This window comes from Botryllus schlosseri, chromosome 4 (genome assembly GCF_051294905.1).
Source record: "Botryllus schlosseri isolate E-star chromosome 4, Bs_hap1, whole genome shotgun sequence".
Lineage (NCBI taxonomy): Eukaryota > Metazoa > Chordata > Ascidiacea > Stolidobranchia > Styelidae > Botryllus > Botryllus schlosseri.
Window position 1 is genome coordinate 19,961,926 of NC_137239.1, and position 20,505 is coordinate 19,982,430.

At 40.4% G+C, this 20,505-nt stretch overlaps 1 protein-coding gene across 3 annotated transcripts; it reads right to left on the bottom strand.

The window, feature by feature from the left end:
- Positions 1–3,183: 3,183 nt before the first annotated feature.
- Positions 3,184–20,457, bottom strand: LOC145437304 (uncharacterized). 3 transcript variants are annotated; one of them, XM_080314502.1, is made up of 9 exons: positions 14,617–20,457; positions 12,991–13,193; positions 12,848–12,882; positions 11,941–12,005; positions 8,175–8,278; positions 8,019–8,101; positions 4,909–5,870; positions 3,875–3,962; positions 3,184–3,800 (listed from the first exon to the last, which is right to left on the bottom strand). In XM_080314502.1, the coding sequence occupies exons 1-9, from the start codon at positions 14,785–14,787 to the stop codon at positions 3,274–3,276; spliced, it is 2,238 nt and encodes a 745-aa protein (XP_080170628.1). In that variant the 5' UTR covers positions 14,788–20,457; the 3' UTR covers positions 3,184–3,273. The 3 variants fall into 3 exon arrangements, with proteins under 3 accessions (XP_080170628.1, XP_080170627.1, XP_080170626.1); XM_080314501.1 differs by having other exon boundaries at positions 3,875–3,959; positions 12,848–13,193; XM_080314500.1 differs by having other exon boundaries at positions 12,848–13,193.
- Positions 20,458–20,505: the final 48 nt, after the last annotated feature.

The following is a 20,505-nucleotide window of genomic DNA, read 5'->3' on the forward strand; positions in this document are numbered from 1 at the left end:
CTGATATATCTGAGCATTTCAGCGGTGTAGCCTAATCCTGGTTTTGATATAGTCGCGATAAGTATGGGCTAATGTTATTGTAATTGCCAAAATCAAATTAAATCAGCGTTAGATTTTGCCTTCGAATAATATTGGAACATTATCAATAACAACTTAAATATAATCATTATTGAGCCATAGTACTAGCATTGCTTCTTAATCTTTTTTGCGATCGTAACCCTTGTGCTTCCAATAAGATTTCTCGTAGCCCCTGTCCATTTTCATCACAATTTCTGATGGCACCTACATTAAAAATCAGAAAGCCCATTCACATAAAATCGCGCGTAGCGCGAAGACTATATTCCAGCTGAATAAATTGGCCAAGAAAATATTCCATAGCATATAGTCCTAATTCCACTACGCATCTCGTACACCCTGATGTGGTGCTTCGTACCCCGATGGGGTCTACGGACCCTGGTTAAGAACCCCTGGAATAGAAATGTCCAATCGGCGAAGAGTTCATTGGTGTTACAGCTGTAGAGCGTACTATACTACCTTACTCGCCACCGATAATAACATGGATAAAGAGAACAAACAACAAGTTTGTTGAGATTTCAGTGATTTTTATAGCTGTTTTTGCGTGAGCTTCAAGTTCTTATATCTAGAAAAGATATATGGCACTTGAATATATTGTTGAATGCTTGAGATTCCGAAATGCCGTCGCGGGGCGCATGCGGCCCGCGGGCCGCGTGTTTGAGATCTCTGCTTTAGTTAGAGTCGGAGTAGGAGTTGGGGGACATATATGCATGCTGAACTCGGACGACTTTGTTGAAATGTTCTTACTGTTACTGCAAGCTGCAACTATACCCTAAAATCGAATCAACTTTTCTCGAATGGTAGTAGCCTAGGCCTATATAAAGCGCCGCGGCAGTTCTAGAAGTTATCAAGTCGTTACGTATGCTGACATTCGCAAACTTTTTGGAAGCACATACGAGCACATTCACTGATTAACAACAGCAACAACTATAAAAACGTAATACGTTTTTCATTTTTGAGTGAAATTATAAGAATGTCAAAGTCGGAGTTGAAGACTGACTAGTTCTGTGATTAAAGTATTAGGAGTCGGAGATGGAGTACAAATCGGTGTATTAAAAATTGACAGAGCTGGAGTCAGAGTCGGACGGAATATTGAAAATGCCCGTAGTCGGTGCATGATAAAGTGAACCGATTCCGCAGCTGTGGTAATAAGTGATACTTAGGCAGGTCAATGGCATATTAGTTTTGGACATTCCCGTTCTCACCCAGTCTTGTTACGGTTTATGAATACAGAAACCATCTACAGAGGAATAAATCTACGCCCAATAAATAAATATTGCAACGGAAACTTTCGCGATCGACTCAGAAACATATACCTCGATCATACGACTACATAGAATGGCAATTGCCATTGGACAACGTCGCCATTGCACTTTCTTGCCCAGCACATATTTAATTCATTTTTCAAGATGCAACTGTGATTCTGGCGGGTAATGCATACATGACCCATGAAATTCGAACCGATATCCAACGACATGGTGAAAACCATGCATTACCTTACCATATTGGCTTACTAATACGCTTAACAAGCAAAAAACGATAGCATTGCTTGCTGCAATCACTAGTGTCTTGCCAAAAAAAAACGTATTTGCGTAAGAGTTGCATTTAAAACAAAAGCCAATTTAAAACAAACATGTTTGAACACGGGCCTTTTCTAAAACATGTTTTTATTGTTTCTTTAGCCATGACATAGCAAATTTTTAATTATCACATCGCCTTGAATGACATTGAAGCATGAAAATATAGGGTCTGTATGGTTCTTTGATGGAAAATATCTTTGACGAGAACTTATACCTCGTCATGTAGCATTTTTACCGTCAACGGTCATATCATCAGAACATCCATTCCTAGTGATATACCTATATTATAAGTGCAATAACTGTTGAACTATAGATAACTAACCTACTAGCTATGTGAATGGTTCTTAATCGGTGTTTCCTTGAACACCAGGGGTTCCCCGAGCCAGTCTCAGGGGTTCTTAGTTGGTCAATACGCACACTCGACTCATATATATGATTTGTGATGACATGCCCAACTCCCATCTTGGTCATTATTGATTGAAGGCAATTAGGCCCGATAATAGTCGAATTGTGATTGTTGTGGTGGTAGTAGGTTACCATCGTGTGCAGGGGAGGTCGGAGTTCGAAGTCGAAGCCCCATAGCTCATTTACAATTTACATCACGCTGTTGCGTTTCGACCGAACAATACGATGACACTTTGCAAGGTGAAGCCTCGTATTTCTGAATTTCTATCTTAAAAGGAACAGAAGCATAGGTGACGCTGCTTTGCAATAAATAGGCCTATTCATTATAATTTTTATCGTTTAATAAGAAAATAATATTTTTCTTTTAACACTCTGTTAATGCACAGTTCATTTTGTGCGTCACTAATTTATAATAATGTATTATTAGACGTGTTTGATGTGTATTATTATGGTAGATTTTTGATTTTATGACTCAGCGAAAATTTGTGGTTTCAGGAGGCTCAGTGTTACAGAATATAACGTGTACCTGCAAGTGTTCCTCCAGTTAGCAAAGGTTAAACAACCACAGGGATGGCCGGATCATGTCAGAAATCGTAGAAGTGGCAGATGGTTATGTCTCTAAAGTGTTTGGGAAACATGAGCAGGTAGAGAAATCTTACTTGATTGCTGACTCAAAGTCGAACTATAGCCTCTACATATTTTCCATATTAGCAGGGTTGTAATGAATCGAGTCACGATTTTCTGATGTCTCGACTTGACTCGAGTCATTTTCTGAAAATCATTGTAATTTCGAAGAATAGTAAAGTAACCACACTATTGGGAATTCGTAGATTAGTACTGATACTTGAAAATGTGACCAGAAACTGCTAAAAGTGAGGAAAATTAGTATATTATAAATGCTAACCATTCAATATTACCAAACAGAGTTATAAAAGTGCGTTTAACAAGACTTTAACTATTGAACAGTCAACACAATGACTTGAACTCGGACTCGAGTCATAGTATGATGACTCGGACTCGACCTTCTGTTCGTTGACTTGGACTCGGACATGACTCGGTGGTGAATTGACAATGACTCGACTTGACTAGAGTCAAAACTATAAAAGGGAGATTGACTTGTGACTCGGAGCCTTGTGACTGGGTTACAACCGTGTATAATAGTTCATTTCAAATGGTATTGACAACATTTTATCATGTATGCCTGAGCGTTTATCTATTTATTTTTATTCGGATGTCTTGGTAATGTCTTTTCCATCAAAACCGACGCTAGCGCCGCTGCCACACGTTCGTGTATCGCACCTATGGCGTCGACAGATCCTTTTGGCTGGAGCTTTACCGGCTCGTTTGAGGTGGGTAATCTCTTCGCTGAAGCTGTTATGTCAGGCCTGCTTCCATATACGAAGTCCTTTACCATCGAGTTCATCTTATTTTCCAAGATTGGATCGATCTCGGATAAACTTGTGGATGTGCTGAACTTTTTTGCCAAACTCTTTCTGGAATTTGAGCCATCTCGCGGTCGGGAGAGTCGATTTGAGTGTGGTCTGCTTCTTGGTTCGTCAAACGAATCCTGTCTTATCATTGCTGCTCTGGAATGTTTGGCATGTCTGTGATGTGAACGAGTACGACGCTGGCTGGCTTCAGACCCATCAAGGAATGATTCTGGTCTCGCATTCTGCGTGTGACGGACATCAAAAGCTTTGACATCCATTTCCTCAGAGCTCCAGATATCATATCCTCTATCTGTTTCAGGAATACAAGTACTTATTAGGGTGCTTACTGGGCATAATCAGCCAGACAACGGATTCTATACGTACTTCGATCATCATGTCGACGACGTGAGTGTGAATCTATTCCTGAACCTTCATCTGGATGAGTAGATGAGTCTGCATATTTCATCATCTGCTATTGAAATAAAAACATCATCACTATTACAAGAGTTTTTAAATTCGCGAAGTTGAACTTTGCGACTGCCAGCGCTCTGTGATTGATACCGAATGACCACTGACCAGTCACCACAGCCTTCGGATACAGTCTGAATACACAACTCGATTTCACATCTACAATGATCGATACAGTGAAATTGCATTGGGTTTGGATAGCTGCATTCTGCAATTACTAAATTACTGAGAGAGTGGTAGATATTTGAAAATTAGTAACTATTGCCTGGTTTATATTGTTGATAAATAAGACGACCGAGGACAAGGAAGACATTTCATAGTAGCTTTGAAGAACAGTTAAGTTACCACATTATTGGTGTCTCGTCTATCAGTACGGGAACTGGAAAATAGGGCCAGAAACTTTCTTAGAATTGTGAAAACGGGAGTTGACCATGATATGAGCCCGATAACTATGATTTGGACTCGAACTTGGACTTGAGTCTCAACAGTATGACTATATGACTCGGCCCTGCACTCCGACTTGGATTCGGTGTTGAATAATGGTTCACCTTGACTCGAGTCAAAACTAGAAACGAAAGATTGACTTTTGACTCGCAACGTTGTGACTCAGTTACAACGATGTACTAAACATACCCAATCCCAATAAGGATAAGGCATATCATTCAGTGTCCCATACGCCTAAAACTGAATGAGAATCTACCTATCACAAGTTCAAGTTCAAGTTTATTCATAAAATTTCATCATTTTAAAAATCACAAGACTTCGATACAATGAAAGATAGAAGGTGCCGAAATGACTTGGAGTAGTCTTTGAGATCAGACACTCACCTGGGCCTAGGCGATGTAAATAAGAGGCAGGCATGCACGCACACAGAATGAAAGCAAAAGAAGATAGTATAAATGATAAGCGACAAGTGTATAGTTTACCGATGAACTTATGTATAGACTTACCGCATCGTTCCTTTGCCACAACCTCGAGGAGTATCTCCTCATGTGATTCCTATGAAGATCATTGGAGCGCGATTTGGGAAGCGAATCATACTCTCGATATTTGTGATTGCTCCACGGCGGTCTACCGCAGTCGCAGCATGCTCTCAGTGGAAGAGCCGAATCCCACTGCAAGTCGCAACCACAGTCGGGTTCAACGTAAGGGTCGAATCCTTCATGTGATGGTGGTGAATGGGTAAACCTTGGCGATGGATGGGAACTCATGCTATCTCCATGTGCCCTTCTGCACCGACAATCATTCCCGTGCGAAGGAGCTAGCCAAAAGTTCTCTAATCCTGCAGGTCGGCGATGAGGGTTTCCCCGGTTCTGATGGCACCGTCTGTGATGACGTAATGAATTTTCAAGAGCCTTATCAAAATTCTCATGCTCCCAATCAGCACTGTCGATTCGTTTGCAGTCCTCATTGTATTTACGCACCGTCATTTTTTCGCGGCTCATCGCAGAATAGGATGAGCTTTTCAAGCCATATCCAGACCGAGGCATTCGAGAGCATCTTATCTTTTTTTTCGGACGCTGATGGTACTGTTCGTGTGAGGATGAATCGGACGAGGTATCGTAATGTGACAAAACTGGTCCCTTTCGTCGTGATATGGGAGCATTGTCAGGTTTACGAATCTCATCGCTGGTAGAGTTAGCAACGTCACTGCTGCTACTGGGCGAATGCATTTGACTGTGGCTGTCAATTTCTCTGTCTGTTCTTTTCTTCATCGAATATTTTTGTATCAGCGCAGGATTGGGTACAACCTCTAATCTCGAAGCCACTCTCATGATGGACGATGACTCTCTTTTGCCAAATTCCAAGTGCATCGTTGCGTTCGTATTGATATTTTGGTTGTGCAATGCAGTTCTGAATACGTTCGTCGATTCTTCCATCAAGCTCGCATCGCCGTTAGGATCGTGCGTGGCTAAAACAATAGCAATCAATCACGCTTCCTGTCAACCTCACTTCTAAATGGCTTTTCACAAATGGCCATGAATAATGCAAAATGCTGAACCAAGCAAAGTAAAATATTTTCGAAAGACGACACTTGGTGCAGGTCGTTTATTTAGATGCGATTTTTCCTCCTCATGCGCAGGCATTAGGTGATCGGATTTTTGTTTTCGTATTTTCATGCAATCGTATTCGATTAGATTAGAAAAAAATGTCCGGTCATCAACAGTTACCGCTTGCTCGTAGGAGGCGGAAAATCACCATTCTGCTTCGATGCCAACCATTATCACAGATATTGAAGTTTGACGTTTGGTTGGGCAAACGGAGCGGCTTCTAGGCGAGGATAAGTAAAATAAGTTGAATAGGATGCGCGCGCACCAATCATTATTCGGCAATTATTTACTCGAAATTCGAATATCTAGGGATAGTGTGAACCTCCGAAAGGTTCAGGTTCGTGTGAACGCGAACCTTTTTGAAAGGTTCTGTGTGAACGCGAACGTGAACCTCATGACGTCACGTGACGTCATATTGCTGATTCCAACTCTATATTTCAGTGAAGTGATAGCCTATATTAATGTACACGATACCTAGCGACGACTCGGGCCACATAATGCCACAATGTTGCAGTACATATTGACGTTTTGAACGTCGCCAAATGTATTAACTGGGGCAATCAAATGATATAATAAAAAATTATTCCAATGAAATCATTATCTTGCGTCGCTTTGCAAACAATTTCGACGAGGACTTGCAAGGGAATATAAGCTTACGCCGTAACGGTTTACGCCAGACCGGATAATGTATTCGGCGTCCGAGTATTGCTATTTGCTACGTTGATATTGAGTAGAGTGTTAAACGGGTTTCTATACTTGCTACCGATATTACCCCGTTAACAAGTTATACAGCATTAGCCGACACCTTAATCGCACGGATTTGGTTTTTATGATATAATAAGCATATGAAATCAAGATTGATCCCGTTCGCCTGCTAGATTTTTTTACATCAGACAGCGATATCAATTTAATTGATTGCTTGAATAAGCATCATTCGCTGACTACCTCCTATGTAGTGCATTTCGCTCTTGATGTTGTGTGATTGCGAATCAAGCTCACATATAGCAGAGAATCACGAACTATTCTAGCAAACTTGTGTGACAAAGCAAGTAAAATTTTTGAGACTGTCAAGTTGAATGCTCGTTTAGTGTTGATTTTTTACGCTGCCAGCGCCATGCATAGAGTGGCCCGCAGTATTAATACAATAAATTTCAACCAAAGGTGTTATAACGAAGTGAAAATTGTAATATATGAAAAAGGTTCACAGTGCAGAACCTACCAAGGTTCACAGTGCAGAACCTACCAAGGTTCGTTTGTGAACGTGAACTTCTCAATGTCAGAGGTTCACACACAGAACGCGAACGTGAACCTCACGTTCACACCATCCCTAAGTCGGCTACCCATCCGCTTATGCACCAAATTAGCATTGGTTGCAGTATAGCTAGAATGAAATGAACAGTGAACACTCTTGGGGGCCAACAAATTGTCAGCGATATGAAGTTGGACAATGGATATATAGTGACGTAGCTATCAAATGGTATCACTTAAAAAAAATTTTGTTCTCACTTGATGCAGTCTTATCACAAACGTTATATTGTCTCTATATTGTCTCCAGTTTACCGGACCATGACCTGACATATCGATCTCGCCTTCCGACACATGTCACCTCTTTTCGTCGCCGGTTCTTTTATATTATCTTCTTTTACTTTAAATTCATCGTGCATGCCTACTTTTTTACATCGCCTAGGCCAGGTGGGCGTCTGCTTTCGGATATTACTCCAAGTCGTTTCGACACTTTCCTATCTTTCATTATATCGCAGTCTTGTGGTGTATTGAACTCTCGATTTATACCGCGGTATAAGTCTGAGGTAGGTTATGGTTTCGTGTACAATGGGTGTATATTCACACCCGTATATCAAGGGTGATACACCGGTGGAAACTCTTTTCGCTAAGAGCGTACTTCTGTTTGCCTCGCGAAAATGTGAATATTTCATGAGCCGTGATTTTCAACGTGAAGTTTAAATTGCCCCTCTTGGCTAGTTACGATTGATATTTTCATATTTTCTTACGTTCTCGCGCTTTTGGAATGTCCGATGATACCATCAGGTCTTCAGTTGGTTCTTCGAGGGTTGAATGAGGTATTCCCATAAATCTGAAATATTCGGAACGGAAATTACAACAATGGGCTTTCCAATGCGAAATACATGAATGTATTGTATACATACACAGGCGAGGAGTCGCTGTTAATTTTCGCATCGCTCTCGTCGGTGGAAATCAACAGTTGCAGATCTTTCAACCAGTTTACAATGATCTTCGGCCTTGGCCTGGACTGTTGAAAAGCAAAGTTTGTCAGTCGTGTTTTGCACGAAAACGCAATACTGTGTACTACATGCACATTTGATGGAACAAAAACATACAGCATGCCACACGATTTCCTGCGGCCCGCGAAGCGATTCTGAGTAAATTGAAAATTGTTTGTATTATTCAGAAAATTTCTAACCAAAGTTGAGAGTTTTAGTAAGAAACACTTTCACAGAGTGTAGACTACCACCGCAAACCTTCACCCTCTGCATGACACGCTATATGAGAACAAACATGCTATTTCGATGCTTCCAGCACCTGCTAATTTCGCGTGGAGGTTATTTAAATAACACTTGGTATCATTCCAAATTGGGTTTCCTTTAATTTCTATGTAGGTGTTAAGGCTTGAATTTGTCATCATCGTTGTTATTGTACAACATCTTCATCTATGCCGAGTATAGCCGAAAGAACTTAGAGAATTACATATGTCAATGCGACGTCCTGCGTCATGTTTTGACACAAATTGAGGGTCAAAGATGTCCCATATCCAGTGGCGGCTCGTCCTATAGTAGGCTTACCATATTTTGAAAATGCAAAAAGAGGACACTTGTTCAGAAATTTGCAAGATACAAAACCGGAGTAGAATTCCCAAAAACCGGTGAATTTTTCCCACTTTGCGGTCGGTTGACTAAAAAAAAAAAAAAAAAAAAAAGGTCATCACTTCCGCTCAGAGCTCAAAAACACGTTTTTCACTCCACATTGCTTGGTGGATGACTAAAAAAAAAAAAAAAAAAAAAAAAAGGTCTTCATTTCGCTCAGAGCTGAAATCACCGCTTTTCCTCCGAAATACCCGCCGGAGCTTCACTTCTGCGCTATTTTGCGGCATATCACTCGCAATTTCCTCTATATCTGACCTCAATTTTCAAAAAAGAGGACAAAATCTCAAAAAAGAGGACAAAAGGGCGTCCTCCGAGGACACTTTCAAAAAAGTCAAAAAAGAGGACAAATCCTCTTAAAAGAGGACGTATGGTAAGCCTATCCTATAGGGCAACTGGGGCATCGCCCCACCTAAAATTCTGTTCAATAACAATGATTATCTTTTATAGACGCTCAGCAATCGATACATACCGAAATCACGGCGAAAATAGCATTCTTTTGGTGCTTTCACTTGTAAATGTCCAATTGCCCATACATAGCGAAGTCTCTATACCAAAATCGAATTATCTTCTGTGTTTTCGCTTTGTAAATGCCTAGCCGGAGCTTGCGTCGGTAGCGCTCATAACAAGCTTTCACTATAGAATATACTATATACTTTCACACCATAGTGTCCTATATGGTGTCGACACAGGCAAATCTCACGCCTCAGTGAAATTGTATCACGTCACAATTTCCATTTGGCTACAGGCAATTTGACGGTCATTTTTGACCGGCTTGCCGAGCTTTAAATTTGGTAAAACGGGTATCAATCGAAAGCTGACTCTCCACTGATTACGAAAATATAAATTTTATTCCGCTCGTATCCCGGGAACTCCCACAATCAGCCTCGAATTTTTCATTGTTATGGAGATTGGCATCGGAACGCAACAATGGTGTCTGACTTTTTTTCTCTTGAGCTACTAACTCGTTTCGCCAGACAGCATTGTTACGTCCTGAGCTACTCTCTCGTTTCGCCAGACAGCATTTCTGGTTAAAATCATTTTGCCCTTGATTAAAATCGATTTTAATCAATTAAATAATTCAAATCATGATTTTTCTTGATTTTTTTGGTTTTTTTACTCATAATAACAACAGCACGAACAAAAGAAAATGGGATGAATGACGACCATGTCAATCAAGGTGATGAAGGATAACGCTTAAACTTTAATAATGTGGGGCTGTGGGTCATCATCCAGATAGCTGAAAACGTTTAACCTACTAGTATTCACAGCAAAACGCTAACATATTGATTGACTATCGCTCTTTGCTCTTTCCCGTCTGTCTGTGGAATAGCTGAAATATACCGGTGCCGGTGACGAAATGCTATCTCCGGTTGATATAAAATGCACATGATTGTCCGATAATAAACCTCATTCACGCATCTCGTCCGAAAATTTGAAAAAACCGAAATAATCAATAAAATCAAAATGGAAAAATTAAAATAAAAAAATCAACGAAAAAACTGATTTAAATCACATTGATTCAAATCAGCCTGATTTAAACCAGAACCCTATCCATACCTTGATCGGTCATCTCATGAGCTTTTCGACGGTATGTCTTGCTTTAGTATTGAATGCTGTGCCAAGTCCCGAGGTTGACACTCAATGATTAGGGCAGTAATTTCGTCATCGAGGTCGAGTATGGTAGACATGTACACGGTGATCTGACACATATAGGCTTAACTACCGGATTGCGGATTTCACGTAAAAGCCGCCGTTGGTCTGTGCTAATTTTAACTGTGTTTCATACTGACATAGGTGATGAGATGATGCTGATCTCATGAAACAGTTTACTAAGATTCTCGGTTTGCACTCAAATATTTACTTTATTTTGTATTCTCCGATGTCAATTTCACCGTGAAATTGTTGTCTTCGAGCCATTTGCTTACAACCCACTGTCAAGCGCGATAGCTAGTTCGTTTTCGATGACGGCTAACAGCTGATCACCTGATCAGCCTATTCCTCAATATATTTTACGCAAAATTCGGTGTTTTTACGCAAGACTCGGCCCTTATCAGCCTGGAAATTGTCCAAATGTACAAGTCCATTGATCTATTCGTACGCGTGAGGAAAGCGCGCTCTTACCTTTTCCCCAACGTATTTCGATAAAACTGTATGGCTGACGTATAAGCGAAGATAAGGACGCCTTGTTAATTGTTATGCACTTTTACACTGCTGGTGCCAGGGGCAGTGTCTCTATAGTTCGACCGAAATTGGGCATCGTGATCTGAAGCATGTGGTCTACATCTTTTTCCGAAGCAGTAACCAAGTAAACTTTTAAAAAATTCCTATAGTTGAAAAAATCGCTTTCCATCAACTTTGCTGCAGTAATTAGGCTCGGTGCGTTAGATGTGCTCACGATTCTCAACGCTCTCATTGAGCGTATTCCAGATTTCAATGAACACGCCATTGAACATTTTGCAATTATGAAATCACGCAGCGCGCAATAGGCCTATTGATACAAGCGTTAAAATACGCAGGTACTAACAATAATTTGAAATACGTAAGCCTTGTTAACCATGCCTAATGTCTAAACCCCATGCAAACTGTGTGTGACCACCACGATGTCACATTTACACGTCGGAATACACTATTGTGACGTCATTTAAACAATTAAAATCGCGTACACCTCTTGCCCCACCACCTGATATTGTCACGAGCCGCCACTGCCCTTCTCGTGTCCGAAACAATTATAAAAGTGAAAACCAGTAATCCCCTAAAGATTGTCATCGCCATGCCGATTGTTATCAATATCTCTTTTCCGTTTCTTCATATAATGGTGCTCATGCTCATGGGCCATGGCTGTGAACCACCAATTGTGAACCACCGATTGATATGAAATAGGCAGCTATAACCCGATTGCACTCTATTTTCATAAACTGTACCAGTTGTCTTTATACAAATAATACCGGCGTTTCGTTACGATTATACCACAACACAATACGCATACTCATGCATTTTATATACCTTATAATACCTTAAGCTAAATACATACATCATTGGTATTGGACTGTTTCCATTCCGAGAAAGAATATTCAGATGATGAGGATCCCGCAGTACCTATAACGTAGAGGTCGGCGAATATTAGGAAAGGACGCGATTTAAAGTATAGGAGCGGTATTTATCTGAATGATAATGTATGTTATACGGTTTATCTTGTCTCCTCATCGCCATTTTTAACCGCGTAAGTGGCGTCTGGCCCAGAAAAAAAGTGGGCCGTGCTGTATATACAGCAGACTTAAATAAGTCTGGTCAGGTCAGTCATCAGTCAGATCAGGAATCATAGAAAATAATATCGTCCTGCTGAATAATGACCATAGATATCGAATCGCTATAAATAACAAAAAAGATCTTTTATTTGGATGGTGTGAACCCGAGAATGTCCTTTTTCGTGTGAATCGTTGATTGAGCTTTATACAAATGTGTGTGTGTATTTGAACAATTTTTGGCGCTTATCGCTGATAAGGTCATTTGCGCCCGATCATGAATATTGTCCTTTGCTTGGTCTTTTTGCTTGTGGTACGATTTTTGCGGACGACTTCCAGTCACACTCACATACACGTCTTTCACTCTCTCTTGCACGCGTCCTCGTCCTGTTGCAGCCGATTTCCGTAAGCTCGACGTTACTTGCTTCTGGGCTTTTCTTACGACACTGCATATATGAGGAGCCCAGATAAACCTCCGACACATAGAAATAGGTCCGAACCGGGATTCGAACCACCAACATTGGTGTCGTGACACTGGTGCGTAACCAACTGCGCCACACGAACATATAACGTCGCATGGCGCCGCAATAGTAATTCCCACTCAAATCACTTTTAGCCTTACTGTGTAATATAACTTTTGTCTGTTAATAACAACCAGACCGATTTGTAAGAACACCTGAGCATAAAAATACTTACCGTGGTAATATTGCGTCTTCTTCTCCGTTTTGGATCTATTTATGAATATTGGGAATGATAAATAAATGATCGTTTTGGCGTGTACTATAACTACTATCGTCGTCATTGTCGGCTCTTCATGAGCCTGCCGTGCTACAACATACCTCAGCGATATATTGTGGTTTTTCTCCTTCATCCAGTTTTTATGTTCCCTATCTCCCATGAATGCCAATCGAATTGGGGGATTCGGATTCTGTTGAGCCAAAGATGGCCGTCTGGGATCTTGGTGCGGCCGAATTATGTCGCATTTGTTCGGCAGTATCACGGCATCTCTTCTGTGAGCGTTTGATTCCAACAGGTATTTAACCTTAACAGCATACAAGATGTGAATTCGAAACTATTGTTATAAATGCGATATTGATTGTGCGTTTTCGACACGTAGCCCTGGACAGCCCTGGATGACAACGAAATGAAAGCTTGCAAGGCATTAGTGGCATAGCCAGGTTGCGAATATCGCATTCCACCCTAAATATTTGACTTCTGGACATTGAGTCCATTGAGCGCACTGCGTCATTATGGACGAGTGACGTCACGTAATTGTTAAAATATTTCACGTACCCTCACACTTTCCCGTCTTCGCTTATGGGAGGCGCTCAATATTCAATACATAAACGGAGCTGTGCCATATGATTTGATAAAAAATAATAACGAACCCACTTTTCGATGAAAATCGTTGGGTCAGTCACTAATGCTATTGGCGTAAAATACAATTATTCGATATTTTATGCCGGTGATAACATATTTTGTGATAAGATTGTTGATATACAACAGGGGCGGCCAACCTTTTCCGCCGAAGGGCCACATTTCATTGACGAACCATCGCGTGGGCCACTAGCCGCGCGAAGGGCGAGCATTTTTCAAAGTTTATACATCAATATTATTGTTACTTGGGTATAATGCGGGTCTGTTGTATATTGCTGGGCTCAGTTTGCAAGGACTGGACTATTCGTCGCCTGGACGTATCGATATCGAAAGCTTCGGCCAACATGCGTCAATCATTTAGTGGGTAGCTTTCATCGTCGACGGTCTTTCTGCGAGCGCAAACGCAAGGTCGCATGTTGGAAGAAACTTTCTCTCGTAATTGCGTATATAATTAGGCTTAATTTGGTCCATTAGGCGTTCTTTCATTTTCAAGAGAGGGTAAGAACATTAAATGCAAGAAATCGAGTAACAACATATTGCGGGAAGCGTGGAGTAAATTTTTACTATAGATAAATCTACTGCAGAATATTCTGCTTTATTGTAATGTACGAAGATCTGCCAAAATGTGACTGGCCCATTGATCTCCCAATACGTCGGAACTGATATTTAAGTCGTCACATCCCAAGTGTTGCGGCCGGACTAATCAAATTTTTGGTTGGCCATGCAAGTTCACAATCTGAGCAATCCATTTTTGGTAATATTACTAATTTCGAAAATTACCTCGCGGGCCACTCAAAACCTTCTCGCGGGCCACGGGTTGGTCACCACTGATATACAATGTTGTTTCCAATTCTCTACTATAGGTGCTGGCGATTAATTCAATTAAACTGCTTTACTGTTGAATGGGCTAGCACAACTCCTATTCTGATCTCAAAGACTACTCCAAGTCATTTCGGCACCTTCCTATCTTTCATTGCATCGCAGTCTTGTGATTTTGAAATGTGAAATTTTATGAATCAACTTGAACTTGAACTTCTAAGACAAGAAAAATTCATCATCCTATTCTCAAGGTTACAGAGGCTTTATACTTTTCCTCCAAGATCTTCATCCGTCCAAGTAGTTCTTATCAGGCCTTGTCCGAATCGCCCTTGGTATCCATCGTTCGGCCTATTCCGATTTCCCTTGTGACGACTGCTAGTCCCGTTTCCCATCACGTTATGGTCGAGACTCTTTGCAAATGTGACTATTGTTTTAAACATGATCAGTGACTGCGACTCATTGGGTTTCAATAATTTATGGGTGTTGTTTGGTTATGATTTTTCGGCGTCATCCGAAGCACTATACGTACCTTCGGGTCGCACTGAAAGCAACGTTACTTACCCCTGGACAAGCGCGTGTTTATGCAATATGCATGATAAGAGCTATAGAGTTTCGAACCACATTCGTGTGTATAATTGGAAAGAAAACCGCACATGGCGAAGGCTAATGTTGTTGTTCTGGAACGCGTTTTAGCTGAGGCCGTATCAGGGACGTAGTAGAAGTGGTGACCAATTTAAGTTGGTTGAAATGACACTGGGGAGGCCTGATTCGCAATGCTATTCTTGTATCCTTTCTTCTGTAGTTAGTTTGGTGTGCAGCGCTGACTAAACAATGAAATAGCACAGCGGTAGCGGGGTAAGCCTATTTAATATTCATGCAAACGATCGTAAGAATTAATAATGGTAATAATGGCATGGCTGTACGCCGCAATCCTACGAAAACAGAGCTCCCAATGACCATGGATTACACGATGCTTAGCAGGTGTACTATGTAGTACCGCTGACGGTACCGATATCTTCAATCAAGTTAATAAATTACCATGATCTATTAATACCGAGGGCTGTTAAAGTTTCTACTTTTCCTCACCGAATACATATTCTCTACACTACAGAGTCGGTATCCCACGATTCCTCTTGAATGTATATCCGGATAAATGTTATGGGAAAGCCACATAAAAATAATTGGTCGGAAACGAAAAAGAGGAGTGTTAACCAAGAGAGCGCACTGTTGTTGCTTTCTTCGACATTTGTCTGACTGTCTCATACGTGTTTACGGAAGGGGTCGCGCGAACACTCGAGCGGCCAGAATTAGCTCATCGATAATATTAGAATGCCCTGCGTGTACTAGTTTAGCTGAATTAGCTAAATTAAAGACTACTTCACACTCCCGATAAAGACTATAAATGTTAAAGGTGTTTCTCCATGCGCTAAATTTCATTCGTAGTTATTTTGTGTAAGATGCGATGTCTAAGATATTTTATAATGCTACTGATATCGTCATAAAAGGAAACCTATACTCATCTCATGTGTGATTCCGGAATCTTTATGCGTCTGCACCAATATGATTTCAATTTTGTGGCTATTGCGCCAAATTGTTTCCCACCGCATGGTGTGTAACATTTCGACATGGTTTGAAACCTAAATCACGTTGCGGTTGAAACGTACCTGCGCAATTAATATAATTGGACCGTAACATACAACCTGTGTATGGTCGAGAGCCCGCCGGTTTCGCATGCGTTGAAAGTAACCAGAGTAATTTGATGAATCCGTCCACCCTATCATTAGGAATAGGCGATGCGTCCTTTCCTCTAAAGAGCAGTCTGTGTATTTACGCCATAGCGTGAAAATAAAACAGAGATCTTGTAGTCTGTGTTAAGTAGACACATCTGTCGATGTTTTGTTGATTACACAGCAAATGATTGGAAAAAATCGCGGTTTTTATCAAATCATTTGCGGAAATTAAGCAAGCCTATATACATATTACTTTTGTTTGGATGATCTACTAACACTAATGAAATGTGGACGTATAATTGAATATTAATGTCGCGAATGTATTTTGGATCACTGGATGACGGTACACTCTCTAACCAAGTTTCAAATTGGTGAAGCAAGCACGCCAATATCACCGAAACAAACTAGTTTAGATTAAATTCCAGTGGATTGAAAATTACAAACCATCAAGGACCAACCAACACTTATTTCTTCCCAAGACAGTAATGCATAGACAGGGAAAGTGCGTGATTGGAGTTTTCAATGATCCTGTTTTGTATTGATGAATTAATGCTATTATACGGTGAGCTGTGCATGAGCAGTATATGAACATTTTAGCATACGTGGTGAAGTGGGCACTACGTTGATTGATTCGACAATATCGGGGTTCAATCACTGTACCGGAGGTATCATGCGATCGATCCTTCTTTCTGTACACATCAATGTATCACTACTGCCAAAGATATGTGATTAATGTAATGAAGGATCGAGTTATCTGTAAAGCGTTGTTATTATTGCGCTCGAATAGCAGAACCATCAAGGCCCGCATAGTTAACAATCAAAATCGCTTATTATAATCCAGATATAATTTGCTCTTTCCTCCCAAAGCGTCGACTAATTATTTCATACGCTCTACCAATCGGCCTTTTAAGTGGTTCAAAATCTCCCTACACCTGCACTCGTTCACTTGCGGTGATAATTTACTCCAACAAATTAGTCTCGTTTTTCTATCTAAACACCTGTTCGTGAATCCGTCGCGCTAAAACAAAACTTCTCACGATAAGTGACTGTATGGCGCAGACGCTATATATAATAATCCATAAATTAGACTTTCAGACCATCCAGAATATTCCGTAATTGACTGTGTGAACATCACAGTCTTTAATGGGATCATGGGATCATTCGTCATCGCTATCATGCTGGATGGCGGATGCTTGCTTGACACACAATCGCTACTTTGAATTCGGCCTTGGTGGTTGTTGGTCTTGTTATTTTTCAAACATGACCACTGACCAGGCCACATGTTAAACATCTGTGTCTTAAATGAATTTTCATTTTAAAACCACCCTGCTCCGGTGTAAATTGCATTGCGATTTACAAATAAAGTAATAGAGAAAGTATCCACAGAAAAATAACTTAACAGTCCATTTTCATGAATTGCGATCTTGCGAACACGAATGATAATAAGTAATAACCCGCTTGAGGGGCCGAAAAGACTGAGAACATGTCTTTGCAGAAAATAACCGCCACATATAGACCGCAACCACGATACACTCTGGCTTTTATGTAGCCTATATTTCGCCATAGAAAATCTTGGTTTAGTAACAAATCAGCAGAGACAATCAAGAAATAAGAGGGGCACAAATAAGCATTAGCATCAGGAGGATATAATGGCTTAGGCGAAGACTTTCGATTATAGTATTCCGTTTCCGGCACGCGAAACCATCCTTGCGCTTCAATGCGGACTGCCCGGCTCGCTGTCTTGGACCACCAGCACTCAAAATCATAAATAGTGGCTACTTTAATATTCAATAATAGTCACAGATTATATTTTCATCTCATCAAGACACACACAATGTACGATGCAATAAGACACAATGCGATGTAATAAACAGATAGGAGGATGCAGAACGGTCAGTTGCTGTCTCTAAACTGGCATCCACGTCGACCTAGCTCCCGATGTCACAGTTCTTTTGCGGGGTTCATTCTCGCTCTTTCCATTCCTTGTGAGTGCGTTCTTTAATTGGGTCGTTTTCTGGGCTTTTTTGTCGCCGTAAGAACAGCAACGAGGGGGAAGAGGAGCCAGATTAACCTCCGACGTGGAATCGAACCAGGGCCACCTGTCTTTACTACGCTAACTCCCCGCCACCTCATCCGCGTAAGCGGTGTCTTACAAAAAGCCTAGAAGTGGGCCGTGCTCTAAGTCGGCAGTTACGTAAAAAATGAAGAATATCGGCCTGGTGTAAATAATCATAGTAGTCGACAAAAACCATGAATACCACAAAAGAAACAAACAAAAACTCCCCGCCAGATAAAACATCTTCGACAACGAAAGGAGTAATACAAGGGTCTGTGAGACTGCTAGTAACACAGCATTTGACTTGCAACTGGGTACAATAGGCGATGAGGAATCTTCGACGGATGTAATATTTTGGATTGCAAAGTAAAGAATAATCGATTGTTCCGGCCAATGGCAGTATCTACAAAATAAGGAACCTACTATTTCATTTTGAAATAATTGAACAAATGAGAAGTTAGCGAAAGAGACCGGAGTGCAAACGAGCAATAATACTTTCTTTAAGTCGGCTAACACTTGTATGGGAATTGTAGTTGCTTGCTGCTGGATTATATCATTCATTACGTTCGCACCCGACTCCCGAACTCAACGGCTTCATTTCCTACATATAACACAGACGATGGTATGTCAAGATATCCACGTGATCATGACGATGAGATTAATCCGATTAATCAACGCGAGAAAATACTGAGGCCGACCGCATTTCCAGTTAGCTTCGAATAAACATCGAGAGATTTCAACGCTTACTGAACCAATTAATTCTCGCCGCATGTCTTCGCTTAATCAAAAGCCACCTGCAGACTGAAGACGAATACGTCCAACTATATTCTGAAAGGGTTGCGAGCGAATTGGCTATCCATCTGAAGTCTGAACTGAACATACTTTGCGATGCAGAGGAAAAATATCATTCAAAATAATCGCATGGCGTGATTCTATTGTTCGATACTTCTGAGCATATTTTTCAGCATAGGGGACACAAGGTACTCTTTACTATTTCCCAAATTCCGGCCCTTATTCCGGTGACACGACCCGATCCGAACCAAAACATTGTGTATAGTAGAAAGATTTATCCACCTTTCCCTGGCCCTGGATAAATTTATGAACTAAAATCTTATACATGGAGAATCAGCAGATATGATCAGTAGGGAGATTTTTACCTAGAAACGCAAGATTTTGAACTAAAAATGAAAATTTTAACATTTTTTACGGTAAAAAACTTAATTTTGACAACATCATGCCCTCGTGTACGTAAATTAGGCGTTTTCGCACATAATTTTAGAAGTGTACTACTTTTCTTCATTTCTAGTTGGAACTGTCTGTCCTTACAAAGTGGCTTGGCCTGAAAAAATTTGGACTTGAAAAAATGACAAATTTTTTAATGAAACAATTTTATTTTAACGAAATCTGGACCCATGAAGAATTCCAGTAGTTACATTACAGATGGTTGAGTGACTTTGCATAGCACCATGTCAACCTATTTGTTTCATTTGAACGTTTATGATTCACAATGAGCAGACAATGGACAGTCCACAACGGTAGGCCTATAAAATAGGCTACAAGCTGTAAAATGTCAAATGATAAGTTCACCGACATTGCAAACGTCTATGGTACCAACGAAATGCAGGTTGTAAAACCATTTTGACAATTTTGACATTATATTGACCTAACGCTACAATTTTGACAAAATTTAGACTTTTTTGCAATGTAAAAAAAATCGCCTTAATGATCAGTAACGAAGTACTTATACTTTTTCCGAAATACATAAGTAAGTTAGACTTTGCAGTAATTAGTCAAGCGGTTATGTTTTTATACTAATTCTACTTCTACAGTTTTTTAGGTAGAACTACTACTTTTGACATTGTTGCTTTTGTAAATTAGGAAGCAGTTTTGCAGCACTTTTATCAGTAAAATTCTCTCGAAAACTGAACGAAAGTTTCCCTGCATCACCGTATCTGAATATATTTCGGAACATCACACCTATGTTTGTAGTTTCATTGGTCATTTTGCATTAGTCGCGAAGACGCATCCTGCAATTTAGAAAGTGCCCAACCCCTAAATAACTATGCTAAAAATATCATACCCAGTATCAGTTTTATTAAGAATTTTTTCATTTCAAAACACCACAAGACTGCGATACATCGAAAAGATAGGGAGGTGTTTAAACGACTTGGAGTAGTCTTTGAAATCAGACATCCACCTGGTCAGCGGCGATATCAAGATCAAATCTTATTTTTTTAAAGTATTTACTTGAATATCCTTCAGATCGTCATTTTTATTTTTGACTAGTCTTTGAAATTGCTACTTCTACTTGTAGTTGAGTAGAAATTTACGGCGTTACAGTTAGGATACTGCTATTTGAGTAGCAACGCTGG

Coding starts and splice junctions, on each gene's coding strand:
- LOC145437304 (XM_080314500.1), bottom strand. CDS start 14,787: ATGTTTAAAACAATAGTCACATTTGCAAAGAGTCTCGACCATAACGTG. Junction 8,279..11,940: donor AACAGTCCAATACCAATGAT/GTATGTATTTAG, acceptor GCTTTTCAACAG/TCCAGGCCAAGGCCGAAGAT. Junction 3,963..4,908: donor TGTGGCAAAGGAACGATGCG/GTAAGTCTATAC, acceptor TTATTTCAATAG/CAGATGATGAAATATGCAGA.